Genomic DNA, 14,909 nt, shown 5'->3' with positions numbered 1-14,909 from the left:
TAGTGTCAGTTGAAGTCAGAAATATCAGCATTAAATCCCTGAACTGAAATTACAAATGGTTGGTGGCCACCATGCAAGTACTGGAAACCAAACCAGAGTCCTGTGCAAGAGAAACATGTGCTCTTAACTGCTGAGCCATCATCTCTCTAGCCCCTAAAGAGACACTCCTTACGTCTGCATATTCTTAAACGAGAAGCCCCTGGTCACACTTAAACAAAAAAGGAAGATAACCATTTCTATATACACAAAGGACAGACCTATCTCACATCTCACACTAGAACCTAAATATTATACAAGGGCATAAAACATTAACACAAACTAAATACCAGTTTCAGTCCAGATAAATGCACAGTATAAACATCAGATTTTTACACAGAAAGATACAGGAGATGGAGGTGTGGCTGCATGATACAGTGATTGACCTGGCCTGTACAAGGGTCTGCATTCAAGTCTCAGTAGCACAAAGAGAGAGAGAGAGAGAGAGAGAGAGAGAGAGAGAGAGAGAGAGAGATAGCACCAATACTATTTCACACCATACTTAATCAGAAAATTCCTATCTAATATTATACATGCAAATAGGAAAACCAAAGATTTCACTTCTTTAAGAGATTAATAGTTCTGGAGCCATGCAGTCCTGGGGTGGGGGCTACAAGCTGAGCTATAGACACTTTCTGGTTTCTATTTTGGGGCTTATGAGAGCTCTGGGGCTGGATGGGGAAGGGAAGAAAAGAAGTGGACACCTGGGGGCCTTGTCTGTAGGGACAAACTAGAGTCCAGATGACAGTGATCAGAGACCCCCCCCCCCCAAAAAAAAAACAAAAAGGTTCACATTCTAGCAATGGATGCTTCCATGGCCATGAGGATGAAGTCACGGTCAATCAGCTTGAGGCACCTGAAAGTCTGGATACTGATATGCTAACAAGGTCCCTGCTGGGTGTGTGTACCTTGTTTGGTTTTCCTGCAGCTGGGCCCAGGTTAGATTAGTGAGGCACAGGTGAGTCACTGGGCAGATACAGGAAGGAGGCATGCTGTTGGAACCAGATAGGTCTGGGAGGCTCTACACAGCTGTATGTGGGTGCCTGACAGCTGTGTAGAGGAGTGGCCCACAGCTGAAGGGCTTCTTTTCCTCCACCCTTGTTTTCCCAAGATATAGGCAGCTATAGTAACACAAATAATTGGGATAGACAACAGATGGGGGCCCTCGCCCTCAACATCCCCACATTCTCTGGGAGGAACAGGTGAACAACAGATAAATAACAGGAAGGACTCCTGGCCCCATCTCATCTCAGAGTATTATTCCTGGTAGTCTCCCAGAAAAAAGGGCCCTGCTTCATGTTCTCTTTGTATCAATTGCTTGATTTTTGACAAGATGCTGTTTGGGAAAAACAAACAGGCTTGAGAAGCCATTCTTAGTGTTGGTTTGAGCTGCTGGAAGAAGTATAAAGTTGGTTTAAAATAGAAGGAAAGACACTTAATATAGATTTCATCATGACTAGGGGGTTGAATGTTAATCAAGCCCCTGAAGATCACTAAGGAAGATGCCAGGCTTCTTCATGGTCATATGAAGGATACCATCAGCCTAACAAAGACCCTACTGTTGCACCTTCACAACCCACCCTCTCCTACCCTAGTGTCTAAGCCCTATCCACTACCACTCTCCAGTTCTAAAGTTTTGTCTTTACAAAACTGCTGTATATAAATATTATGTTAGTTTATTTTTTGTTTACTGTGATGAAATGCATGAGCCTGGGTAACTCTTACAAGAAAAGAGGTGTGTTTGGTGTGTGTGTGTGTGTGTGTGTGTGTGTGTGTGTGATTCAAGTGTTTGGCACAGTCATCACCTCAACTCTGGTGAATGCTGTCATAATGAGGGATCATTGCTTAGAGGGAGTGATCACATTGACAGGCAGGAAGCCATAGTGAGGGGATGGGCTAAGTAAGCTTTTTCCTCTCTTCTCTTCCCTACCCCCTTTTTTTCCAGTGATGGAGGTTGAACTCAGGACCTTGCTCATTCTAAACAGTCATCCTATCACTGAGCGAAGTCCCTGGCACCTAAGCTTCTCTTTTTAAATAATAATATGGAGAACTAACTTAAGGTCCTGTGAAAATTGGAGAACAAGATTCCCACTAGCCCCCCCCCCACCTTTTTTTTTTCTTCAAGACAGGGTTTCTGTGTAACTTTGGTGCCTGTCCTGGAATTAGCTCTTGTAGACCACCAGGCTGGCCTCAAATTCACAGAGATCCGCTTGCCTCTGCCTCCTGAGTGCTAGGATAAAAGGTATGCACCACCACCGTCCGGCAAGGCCCCATTTTTTTTGGGTTTTGTTTTTTGTTTTTTGAGACAGGGTTTCTTTGTGGTTTTGGACCCTGTGGTTTGGAACTAGCTCTTGTAGACCAGGCTGGTCTCGAACTCACAGAGATCTGCCTGCCTCTGCCTCCCAAGTGCTGGGATTAAAGGCGTGCGCCACCGCCCCATCTTTTAAAACCTCTTCCATCTCAATATCAACACTTTAAGAGAAAAGCTTATGGCACAGGGACACTTGAAACACACACCCAGACCACACCAAACCGTTGCAAATGGTGCGATTCCATTTGTACAATATATATATATATGTGTGTGTGTGTGTGTGTGTTTCATTTGTACTATATATATATATATATATATGTATGTATACACACACACACACACACACACATATCACCTGTAGGGCCGGCTTTTACACTCTTACTCTGCATACTTTTCCAGGATGCCACATGTATTTCCTCTTCATTCCCGAGTAATATTCCATAGTGCTTATACTGTAGTTTACTTGACCATTAACAGACAGAAGGACACCTGAGTGTTTACACTTTTTTGATGATCACAAATAAAGTTGCTACAGGTTTTTATCTCTCATGGATAAATACTCATGACTGAAATGGCTGGGTTATGTGATAACTACCTTCTTAGTTTTATGAGAAACTGCCAACTTGTTTTCTATAGCCTTGACAACATTTAAAGTTGTCAGTATTAGCTGGGCGGTGGTGGCACACGCCTTTAATCCCAGCACTCGGGAGGCAGAGGCAGGAGGATCTCTGGGAGTTCGAGGCCAGCCTGGTCTACAAGAGCTAGTTCCTGGACAGGCACCAAAGCTACAGAGAAACCCTGTCTCGAAAAACAACAACAACAAAAAATTGTCAGTATTTTTATTTAAGATTCTAAAAGGAAGTATGCTATTAGCTCATTATGGTTTTAATTAGCATTTTATTGGTGGCTAATAAAGTTAGTCATTAATCCTTAATTGCCATCTGTTTATTCTCTTCAGTCTTTTGCCCATATTCTAATTGGGTTTGAAAAACAATATGTAGTAGTCCTTTGTTAGATATGGTTTGCAAATATTTTCTTCCAATCTATGTGCATGTATGTGCTGAATATGGCACAGACCATTAATCTCAGCAGAGACAAGACAGGAGGATCTCTGTAAATATAAGACCATCTTGGTGTACACAATAAGTTCTAGGCCAGCCAGGAAGACAAAGTGAGACCCTTTCTTCTCTAATCAAACCTGGAACCTATCCACTAGTTTTGGAGCATGAAATAATTCTCAATATTTTTCAGGTCAAACTTTTCAAAATCATTCTCAACAAGACAAATGAGGCCTATGAACAGATGCCTTATACCACATACAGTTTTCACTTATTCCTTGATTTTTATCCATTTTAAAGTTTCTATGTTTCATTTTATGTTACTTCTTTTCTTACAATATTCAAACATCTACAACAATAAATTCATGTTCAATATTTAAAGAAAGAAAGAAAAGCTTCTTGATAGAAGCTACATTAACCCTATAGGTAAGTTCAGAGAAAACTAACATCAGCTAACATGCTGAGTCTTTCAGTGCCTGAGTAAAGTATCTTGTCCATTTCTGTAGGCCTTTGTTGGTTTCTTTCATTAGTGCTGTACAGTTTTTACCATATGTTATACCTGTTTTGTTAAATTTGTAGCTCAGTATTATCTTTGATGAGATCACGTATGTATTGTTTTTCATTTTGGTTTCCATGTTGTGCACACTGGTAGTGTTTAGGAAGACAGCTGTTGATTGTGTACTGATCTTACACTTGATAACCTCGTTGAACTCACTTGCTTAGCACAAGAGCCCTAAGATAGTGGATGGAGGCAGGTCAGCAGGTTTACTTAAACAATATAGGCAGTACAGGAAGTAACTACAGTGATGCCCCATTTGGAGATAGGCTACCTAAACCAGACGCTGGTGATAGTCATGTTTCCATCTAAGCTAGGGCCCTGAGCAGCAAAGAGTGACGCATGAACTACCCTCTCAGTCTCCCAGACAGAATATCAGGATGTCAAAGTCCCCAGCCAAGAGCAGCTCCAGGCCATAGGGGTAGGGTATGGGGGACCGGGTCTTCAGGGAAGTGACCATAAACTGTGGCCTGAGGGTAAGCAGGGGTGAGACTGGAATGGAAACGGGAGAGAAGAGGGCAAGGACCACAGGCGTCCTCATGAGTCTCAGAATATACTGCCCTTTTCAGGGTATCACCGGGGTTTTGCTCATTTTCTCCTTACTAATGGGAGAATCTATCTGCCATGTCCACAGCCCCACTAAGAACACACCAAAGGCTGGAACCACACAGCGGGCTTGCTTATGCCTGTATGGTGGAAGGTGGTATCATCTGATATTGAAGATAAACAGCCTATACTACACAAGTGAGACTCCAGCTCAAAAACTAAATCCCTAAGCCCCAGAAACGAACAAAGGAACAGTAATCTTGAGGGCAAGACCATAGGGACGTGTTTGAAGCAGAAAAAGCCTCCTCACTGTGGGAAACTCACTTTCTGACCCTGCCTGGCCAGTCCCCAGTCCCCCCTGTTCCTGCCCCAGCAGCTCTTCACTCCTCACTAGTCTGAACAGGAACTTTGGCCTACAGGGCTTCACCTGAACCAGTCAGGCCAAACAGTGGCAAGAGTCCGGTGACTCCTATCAACTGCGTTAGCCCAGAGTCAGGTGACTCCTAACTTCTTTGCCAGGCCTTCTTTCTAACCACAGAAAAAAAACTGCCCCTACCTACTCAACCCAGCTGTTTTCCAGGTGCAAATTAAAGAGTCTTGAGTGGAGTTGGCAGCTGCCTACCTGCAGGCAGGGGTGGTGTAGCCAGACACAGCCTTTCCTCCACCCCGCCTCTTCCTCCTCTAGGAGGAGTCTAGTAACTGTCCTGGATTGGAGGTTTTTGGAAAACTGAACCCACTCTCCTCCTGGTTGGTCTCGGGCCGTTAAAGAGCTGCTACTTAGGACCTCAAGAATTTGAGGGGGGGCTTTCAGGAAATGCAGATTTTGCTCAAGTAGAGACCCCTTTTGGGCACCTTCCACTGCGGATGAAGTTCCCGGTGCAGAACACACAGGCTGTGGTAAAAAAAATTAGCTCTAAAGGGGATTTTTATCCCTCCGGTTTCTATCTTGGCCTCTGTCGGAGGGTAACCCTGCTTCTCCCACCCAACTTCTCCTTTGGGGCGGGGACTAACCAGATCATTCCTCCCGGCCCGGTCCTCGGATATCCTACCCACGCGCAGCACTTTGCCGTGAAATGCACGCAGACGGCCGAGACTATGGGGGACAGTCTGGAAGCCTGGGACAGGTCAGGGACATCTGCAAACGCCGAAGAGGTGCCTGTTCCCCGCGTCTATGCGCGCCGCTGGGTCTTCCTGCTGGCGGTCAGCCTTCTGAGCTGCTCCAACGCGATGGTACCGGGCGCCGGGACGGGCGGGGCGGGCGGGGCGGGTCTTTCCAGCAGCCCCAGCGCCAGTTTGGTTTTGCTTCTTCATGGGAACCGACCTTTCTTCTAGCCCAAGAGGTAGTAAAAAAAGGTAAATACCTGTTCTGCCTGGGAGGGAACAGCCAAGACGACAGGTCTGTTAGTCTCAAGGGTCTCAACCCTGCAACTTGTTGCTTTCTTCTCATACCTTCCCTAGCCCCCAAATGCTAATGTCAGGGGGTCCCGTCAGGCACAGGTAGACTGCTGGTGATCCTCCCTAGCGTGGAGCTGTTACCGTCTGCCGCTCAAAGACAGCCAACGCTGCACTTCTCTGGTGCTGGGTCTCCCTAGTACGTGTGAAGAAACTTTAGGTCACATTGTGGCCACTTAGCTGAATGGCTAGCATTTGGGCCATGCAGCTATGAGTTGTATAAAATATAGCTCAGACCGTGCCAAGCCTGGGGGCCATGAGGAAGTACAGTCCTCGGTGGGTCTAGATGGTGTACAGCCGCCTACCAAGGGTTCAGCTACCCACTGGCACTCAATGTGAATCAGCGTAGGTTGGTTCTGATGGCCCTTTTCCCCTGCTGTTGTGAAGAAACAGCTTTGGGTGAAAGAGAGGGATACAGGTGATACCTGCTGTGGTCCTGGAGTTTATTAACTATGACAGTATCAGAAACTTCTCTCCTGGTAGCTGCCTTTACTAGTTGGGACTTGCTGCTATGGCTTGGCTCACAGGTCCAGTTTCTAGAATTAGGAAACATAATTGGTTAGGGATGAATGTCTGTGGATACATGCGGGAATCTACTTGAATCTTTCCTTCTGTAGATGCGGGAAATCCTGGGACACTTGGGTAGTGTCCTGCTGTCCTTATGGAGCAAACAGAATGTTACCCTGATGCTAAAAATTGTCACGATCCAGGCTGGGTCCTCATTGTAACCTGTGGACTACATGTTCAGTCATGCTTCCTGGAGTCCCTGCTCCTTTGTAGCTGGTGACGGGGCTCCAGGATTCTGAGAGAGCAGCCTGAGGGGTACATAGCTGTGAGACCAAAAGATGGCCCTGTGATTTACATGGGAAGGAGGTCAGGGGGTGAGCTAGGGCAAGGCTGAGAGCTGGTTCAAAGTATTGTCCAGTAGGTGAGATAGATGGACTTTTTTTCTTCCCACATCTGTCGCGTGATATCTCTGCCCTCTTGTATGTGGACCACAGCTCTGGGAGGAACAAGAACAAAGGTGAGAGACTTGCTAGATAGGCTCTGGGTTTTTTTCTTTTTCTTTTTTTTCTTTTTTGGATTTTTGAGACAGGGTTTCTCTATAGTTTTTGGTGCCTGTCCTGGAACTAGCTCTTGTGGACCAGGCTGGCCTCAAACTCACGGAGATCCACCTGCCTCTGTCTCCCAAGTGCTGGGATTAAAGGCGTGCACCACCACCACCCTGTGGGCTCTGTTTTTCTTGCTCAGCACACAGGTTCTGAAAACATACCTGGTCCCTGTTTGCTCTATGAGGCCAGGTAGGAGGCAACTGGGCCTGCATGGGGCACTTTATAAGTCTGGGAGACCTATCTGTTCTTGTATCTTTCTCTGAGAAAAAAAGGAAATGCAGCTGTTGCACAACCTTGGGGTTTCCTGAGGCTTTGTGGTTGGGAAGCCTGACACTCTCTGTTCAGCTGTGGAGGGTGTGGCTTGGACCTTTGACATCCTGAGTAGGGTTCATCAGGAACTTTGATTTGGGACACACCCTTGTTGGGCCACAAATCTATTCTCTCTACTGTTCTAAGCTTGGGTGACCTCTTCTTTCCACTCAGCCCCCAGAAAAACTTCCTCCACATTTTTTTTCACTTTTCCGGGCTTCAGAGTCCCTATGCTTTGTAATGCCTAAGACAGGAGGATGTTGTGCAGAGAGAGATGTCATTGATTCCATCCATCCCTAAAAAAGTCCTGGGCTCTGAACTCTTCTGTCTTGGCTCTCTTTGGCCCCTTCTTGATCCTCATGCATGTTCTGAGCCCCCAAGGGCTCAGATTTTAGCCGTGTCTGGATGTCTGGCATGTCCACACACCAGACCAGGCCTCATAGTCTTCTCCAAAATGTGTTCCTTGTCTATCTTGTCTCAGCACATTGCTCAACCATGAAATTTGGAACCATGGCTACCATCTGCACTCACGCCCATATCTCCCCCTCTTACCCTGTGTGCTTCAGGACTATGTCCTTAAGTGCTATGACCCACTCAGTGTGCAGGATATCCCACCCACTGAGATTCTGGCTTCTCTGTCTCTCATTACTCACAGCCAAGTCTCAGCTGCCCACTTTCATATTTCCACCACCTTCAACACAGTACTTTCCAAGCAATGGACATGATCTCCATTGATTGCCTTTAGCCTCAGAGATTCAGACCAATTCTGATGAGGTTAGTGGTCCTTCAGACTCTGGCCAGGTTTTTGGCCTCATGTCTGCCTCCAGGCTGGTTCATGGTTCACTGCTGGGCAGGCTGTGGGCCATACCTGGCTGCTTTCATGGTTTGTAACAGAACAAGGGTGATTCTCTAGCAGGGTGACCCAAAGTTTCTGGTAGGCTCTGTCCTCATAGACTTTACAGGCATGCCCACACCCCTGCTCCTACCCTGAGCTAGTCAAATGTGGGCTGTCTAGGTAATGTCTGTGACCCATAGCTGATTATGTGTGTCCCATAGCTATGGCTCAGCTTCGCACCTGTAGCAGACACCATCGCACAGCACTTCTTCCTGTCCATGGAGCAGATCAACTGGCTGTCACTAGTCTACCTTGTGGTATCCATCCCATTTGGCATGGCAGCCATCTGGGTTCTGGACTCTGTTGGGCTCCGTGAAGCGGTAAGTTATCTCATACCTGTGTGAGATGGGGAGGGACTCTTTGACTTTGGGTGCAGAAGTTCGGTCTCATCTCCAGATTAGAGTCTACTAGTCCTTCTGGCTGGGCTCTCCAGGCAAAGCAGCTGGGGAGGGCAGGTAGATATTGGGGTATCCCTATAAGGTAGGGATAGGCATCTGGAGATGTAGGTGTGAAGGGTCTTGACTGCCATATAGTCTTTTGACTGTCCATTCCTACAGACTATCCTGGGTGCATGGTTGAATTTTGCTGGGAGTTTGCTACGTGCTGTGCCCTGCTTGGATGTCAGGATCCCCAGTCCATTTGCCTTCTTCATGAGTGGCCAGAGCCTCTGTGCCTTGGCCCAGACCCTGGTCATCTCTTCTCCAGCCAAGCTGGCTGCCTTATGGTTCCCAGAGCACCAGAGAGCCACAGCTAACATGATCGGCACTATGTGTGAGTCCCGGGGTGGGACCTCTGCAACTTGGGCTCAGCTCACAGACCCTGCTGGATGTGTGTCCTCTGCTCTCCAGCTTGGGCCAAAGCCAAGGTGCCTGAAACAGGCAGGATTCCCTACAAGGGCTAGGGTGAGGCCTGTCACAACTGAGCTTATACAACTGTTTTTCTACCCAGCAAATCCTCTGGGCATCCTTGTGGCAAATGTGCTATCTCCTGCCCTAGTCAAGAAGGCAGAAGACATCCCCATGATGGTGAGGGGCTCTTGATGATCTTACATGTGCTTGTGTACAGTACATATGGTAGTTTTACTGGTATGTGATCTATACACACATACATATACCTGGTATATATAAATGCTTGTTGTTATGACATCCTAGGTATGTTAACATGATCTGCTTCTTATGTAGGACTAAGTATGGAGTTGGGAAGTTGGGCTGGTGTTATCAATGCTAGGTTCTACATACAGCCATAAAGAACAGATGAGGGTAGAGGGATTCAGCCCCCCAAAGGAGCGGGGTTTGCCGATTCTGGAGACTAAAGGCAGGTGCCAGCTAGTAAGGTGGACAGAGCAGACTGAGACATGTGAGGGTACATGTGTCAGTGTGATGTAGTATGATTAATAAAAACCCAGAGACAGATATTGGTCAGAAAAGCAAAATAGCCAGCTACCGTCTCTGACTTCTACCTCAGTCCGAAATGGCAATCCTGTGTCTGAGAGCTGTCTCCTCCAGTCTTATATGCTTCTCTAGGGCTGGGATTAAAGGCCTGCAACACTAGTCTGGCTTCTTTGTGACACTCAGAATCTCTCCCCAGCTTGGTATCTACATTATCCCTGCTGCCCTTGCCTGTCTCTTGGCCACTGCCTGCCTCTGGGAGAGCGTGCCTCCTAGCCCTCCATCCACAGGGGCTGCCAGTTCCACTTCAGAGAGTTTCCTCCACGGCCTCAAACTGGTGGGTTATGTGGGTTCTGGGGGCAGGGAAGCTGTGTTCAGAAGCTTGCTTGGGCTCCTGAGTTGAGGGCTGTTTTTCCTTCTAGCTCATCCAGAATAAGGCCTATGTCATCCTGGCCATATGCTTCGGTGGTGGCATTGGTATCTTCTCCAGCTTCTCAGCCCTCCTGGAACAGATCCTTTGTGCCAATGGCTACTCCAATGTAAGTTGTAGCCCTGCCTTTGGAGGGGGCTCTGCCTGTGCAAGGGTTACCTACTGCTCCTGAGCACCCAGTTCACCCCTGCCCTATAGGGGTGAGATCAACAGCCACTCATGGAGATGGTAGCCATGGCTGTTTATATATCTCTGGGTCATGACCTCTGCCTCCTGACACAGTGGCTGGTGTAGGTCTCTCATGGGCCATAGGCATGTATCTAGGGTCTATGGGGTATCTGTGGTGATACCCCTTTCCCTTTAGTGAGGTTCACATTGTAGAAAGTCCATGCTAGGAGGCAGCTTGATAGGGTTGCCTAGACTGGCCCTCTGGAACCTCCCTGGTGATGATGTATGCTCTCAGGAGCCCTGGTGGCTCCCTGCCTCTGGATGGTTCTAAGCTTGCCCTCCCCACTTCTAGGAGTTCTCAGGCCTCTGTGGGGCTCTCTTCATCGTGTTTGGGATTTTGGGGGCACTGCTTCTAGGCCTGTATGTGGATCGGACCAAGCACTTCACCGAAGCCACCAAGATAGGCCTCTGTCTGACTTCCATGACCTTCGTGGCCTTTGCTCTGGTGAGACTCATCGGGAACAAAGATGGAGGGAGACTATGGCAGATGGGCAGGTGAGGGACAGCGGTGGCTTCCCCAGAGCTGGCGCCTCAGTGTCGGGTAACCCTGGGTAGGACTGGCTTCACTGCCACACTCTGTCACTCAGTCTAGGAACTCACAGGGGAGGTGGCATGACTCACCGCCATCCCTGTTTCATTCTCTACCCCTTGTTGGTGCCAGGTGTCCCAGCTGCAGGGACAGACCTTTGCGTTGGCTGCCATCTGCTCCCTCCTGGGGCTGTTTGGCTTCTCAGTGGCACCCGTGGTCATGGAGTTGGCAGTTGAATGCTCGTTTCCTGTGGGTGAAGGTGCCTCTGCTGGCTTGATTTTTGTCCTGGGGTGAGTATCCTTCTGGGTGGCATTGATCACTTCTCCCAGGGTATGGATCTTGCGCCATGGCTCCCGATCCTTGAAGCTAGGAACGTGCTTGCTCTGACCAGGATAAGCATGTACTGAGTACTTGCTGCGGGCACACCTGTGCCTCTGCAGGGCCAGTGTGGACAAAGGCAGCCTACTGCTTCAGGAGTGACAGGTGTTTCTCCGGTGGGCATAGGTGTTTTTTCCTTCCCAAGATAGCTTTCAGCGTGGTGGGCAGAGAGCTTTGCTGCCCAGGCTGAGGGCCCTCTATATCTAGGCAGGCCGAGGGTGTGCTCATCATGCTGCTACTGACGGCGCTGACCATGAGGCGAACAGGCCCATCCTTTTCTACCTGCCAGCAGGGTGAGGAGCCTCTAGACTGGACAGGTGAGTTTCTGAGCCCAGGCCTTGGCCTCAGAGAGCTAAGACCAGACCAGGAAGATAGGGTATTAGGAGGCCTGGCCCAGCTGAGGATATTGGATCTTGTTGGTCTTTACACCCTACTGGGCAGTCACCAGTTGGTATGGGTGTGAAGTAGTATGGTCAAATGTCTGGGCTCTGCTTATAGGTGTAGTCCCAAGACCCTAACACAAATCCAGCATCAGTATCCCCGCCCCCCTGTGACATGTTTCAAAATCCAGGAATATAGAGACAGATCTTAGAAAGGGGGCAGAGATCTTGAAGTGAAAAGGAGGGAAAGAGACAAAGAAGGGGATAGAAATAGAAATTTACATAGAAATAGAGACAGGAACAGAGAGAGAAAGGGGCATAGAGACCTGGACAGATGGGGGGAGGTTGATCAGAGATGGACAGGGTTGAGAGAGACAGAGATAGAGGTTTTCGGATGAGTGTGGTTAGAGACCAGAAGTACACCCGTGTCCCTATAACCTGTGGTTCCCAGCTGTTGGAACCTGGGTCTGAGAACATCCTGTGGGCTGTTGAGGCCAGAGACCAAGACTGTCTGTGGACCTCTCTGTGGTCACTGTCCCTAGGGTCAGCTGTGTCAGGCCTACTAAGGCTTGCCTGTGGTAGTTGAGGGACAGACCTGTGCTTGTGTTTTTAGTGTCTCTGCTGCTGATGGCTGGCCTATGTACCATTTTCACCTGTGTCTTGGTGCTCTTCTTCAACACCCCGTATCGACGCCTGGAGGCTGAGTCTGGAGAGCCCCCTTCGCCCAGGATATGTGACAAGGAGCCAACGATAATAAGCTCCACTCAAGTGCCGCCCCTTGAGACTTCTGGCTTAACACCTCCAGCTGGGGCCTTGCAGGAAGCTCCTTGTCCTGCCTCTCTTCCCAAAGGACACTCAGAATGGGCAGAGACATCTGGTAAAGCAGAGACTTGCTAGGGTCTCTGTCTGTGCCTGTCACGCTAAAAACTCTGACAGGGACACAAAGTCTTTAGCATACCTAGGGCATGAGAGGATTGCCTTTTGGTCCTTAGGTAGACAACGATAGATTGAAAATAACTGCTGTTGTGTGGATACTGGTCAGTTAGGGTAGACCCTGGCCAAGCCAGACTTGTGGTGGCTGTTGTGTGGATACTGGTCAGTTAGGGTTGACCCTGGCCTAGCCAGACATGTGTGGCTGTTGCAGGGAGCATCTGTTCAGGGGCCGGAGTGAGTGGAAGATTCCTGGTAGGAAACTGAAGGAGATCTGGGGACCATGGCATGGCCAGTCTGAGGTAGACAGGTGTAGAAAGATTTTTGTCTTAACTGTATGACCAGACACTTAGCCTGATTCTAGGATAGCACAGAGAGGGGTGAGCTGGTCTTAGAGTAGGGAGCAGAAGGATCTCTGGTAGATACACCCCCTCTAATGAACACTCACAGGCAAGTTTGTATGTCCAACTTTATTGAACTGGCTACAGCTTGCAGCCTGAAGGATGGAGAAGCTCATGCTGCCTCTTGCACGTGGGAGGACCAATAGCTCAACATTTTGTAGTCTAGGTTGCCAGCCACATCAATGAAGGCAAACTCTAGCATCTGATTCTCCTAAGAGTCAGCCCAAGATGGGTAGGGTATTGGCAGTGTTGTTCTTAATTTCTGGCTGGCTTTCTTGTCTGCGGGTTAGAGGGTAAAGACATTACGCGAGGAAGAAGACACAGACACGCGGCGGTCCCACGTGGGTGCACTTTAATGGGGAAGGGGCAACAGGTAGGTAAAGGTGTGCGAACATGATGGGAAAGGCGGGGAGAGAGAGAGAGCTCCTGGTGGCCCTCGCTTTTTAACGGGGAATGCAAAGGCTTCTGGGAATATGTCCGTATCCAGGAGAACGCTGGGAACTGTAGTTCCGCAACGGAACAACAGGCAGGGACATCAAGTTGGTGGGGGTGGGAGCCGGGAGAGACCAGGTTCCTGGGCTCCAGCCCAGACACAGTAAATTTCAGGCACTTGACTCCATTCAGTGGGTTCCTGATTCTTGGTTGACCTGTTCAGGGGTGGAGAGGGGCAGAGAACTAAGAACCCAGCCAAGGGAGGGGCTAGGGATGTTTGATAGGTGGGATCAGAAGAGGGATGGAGGAAGTAGGTAAGACAAAGAGGGGTTGGGGGAGGGGAGGGGCTACCAGGAGTCCTGTCCTGGTGGTGGTAAGGAATACATGGTATAGACGAGCTAGGACCTACACTTTATTCCTGAATCCTAGTCTGCTGCCTCTATTACTGAGCTAGCTAGTAGCAGAGTGGTGGTGTATGCTTTGTGGGAATGCTGCCCCTAGCTGCCCTCTGATACACTTTAGGGGTGGGGGTTGGGTGAACCTCACTTGCAGTCATCTTGTTGGCTTGGGACATCAGTAGACCTTTGATGCTGAGAGTAGAAAGAGACGGATTAGCTGCTCTGAGGAAGACTAGGAAGTTCCTACTGTGACTGCTCTTGTGGGAGGCCTGAGGATAGTCTGATGTGTACCTCCTACCAATCTGTCCTCAAAACCCAGGTGCCTAATGGTCCCTGGAGCCCATGGTGACTCACAGCAGGTACCTGATGGAGTAAGGGGCAGATGCCTGGGACACCAGAATGCTTCCTTTCCCTAGTGCTACGTTTAAGTAAGCCATCTATGAAAGGGGCTTAAGACAGCAATAGATGGACGATGCCTCCCTGGGTAATAAAGGGCCAGATAGCAGGAATAACCCTTCTCTTAGTTATTCCAAATGACTCTGCTCTTAGGGTCTCAGGGTGGCTATTTGAGGCCCTGGAATTAAGAGTTCAAGAGGGCCTGGTGAGGTGGACTTGGGCCCAGGCATGTCTCTTTTCAGAGTGGATATTCCCCAGCCCCTAAGCCAGACTCACTATTCCTTGTGGATGCAGCCCCTGCCATCAAGGTTGAGCATTTTGAAGGCCTTCAGGATGGTCTCTGTATTGGTGCCTGCTCACAAAAAGGCTTCTAGAGTCCTATCTTGTCCTAGCCATCCAGTGCTGAGTCTTGCTGTGCTGTCTAAGGCGTCTTTCCTATTCCTGGGCCTGAAGAACTTCTGTTCATCCACATGGGTCATTCAGAACCAGGGCTCTGATGGTGAGAGAGTCTACAGAGAGCTAGATAGGCTGGTACAGCCCCTTTTGATGCCAGTGTGGCAATTTCTCAGAAAATTAGGAAATAACCTTCCTCAAGACCCAGCAATACCACTTTTGGGTATATATCCAAAGGATGCTCAATCGTGCCACAAGGACATGTGCTCAACTATGTTCATAGCAGCATTGTTTGTCATAGCCAGAACCTGGAAACAACCTAAATGCTCCTTGACCGAAGAATGGATAAGG

The 14,909-nt window shown here is 48.7% G+C and overlaps 1 protein-coding gene across 1 annotated transcript; it reads left to right on the top strand.

The window, feature by feature from the left end:
• The first annotated feature begins 5,280 nt into the window (after positions 1–5,280).
• Positions 5,281–13,692, top strand: Slc49a3 (solute carrier family 49 member 3). The gene is made up of 10 exons (XM_041632199.1): positions 5,281–5,737; positions 8,437–8,595; positions 8,833–9,046; positions 9,224–9,300; positions 9,863–10,000; positions 10,086–10,202; positions 10,614–10,766; positions 10,983–11,140; positions 11,436–11,545; positions 12,222–13,692. Exons 1-10 carry the CDS (start codon positions 5,372–5,374, stop codon positions 12,503–12,505), a joined length of 1,776 nt encoding a protein of 591 aa, XP_041488133.1. The 5' UTR covers positions 5,281–5,371; the 3' UTR covers positions 12,506–13,692.
• The last annotated feature ends 1,217 nt before the right edge of the window (positions 13,693–14,909 follow it).

Source organism: Microtus oregoni, unplaced genomic scaffold (genome assembly GCF_018167655.1).
Source record: "Microtus oregoni isolate MIOR12 unplaced genomic scaffold, Mior012 000040F_ref0000088, whole genome shotgun sequence".
Taxonomy (NCBI): Eukaryota; Metazoa; Chordata; class Mammalia; order Rodentia; family Cricetidae; genus Microtus; species Microtus oregoni.
Note: the sequence above shows the minus strand (reverse complement) of the source record. Positions and strands in the feature narration are given on the sequence as shown.

Excerpts from the sequence above, each read along its gene's own strand:
- Slc49a3 (XM_041632199.1), top strand. The coding sequence starts at position 5,372 with ATGAAGTTCCCGGTGCAGAACACACAGGCTGTGGTAAAAAAAATTAGC. Across the intron at positions 10,767-10,982 it reads CCTTCGTGGCCTTTGCTCTG|GTGTCCCAGCTGCAGGGACA; the intron begins GTGAGACTCATC and ends TGTTGGTGCCAG. Across the intron at positions 11,141-11,435 it reads GGCTTGATTTTTGTCCTGGG|GCAGGCCGAGGGTGTGCTCA; the intron begins GTGAGTATCCTT and ends CTCTATATCTAG.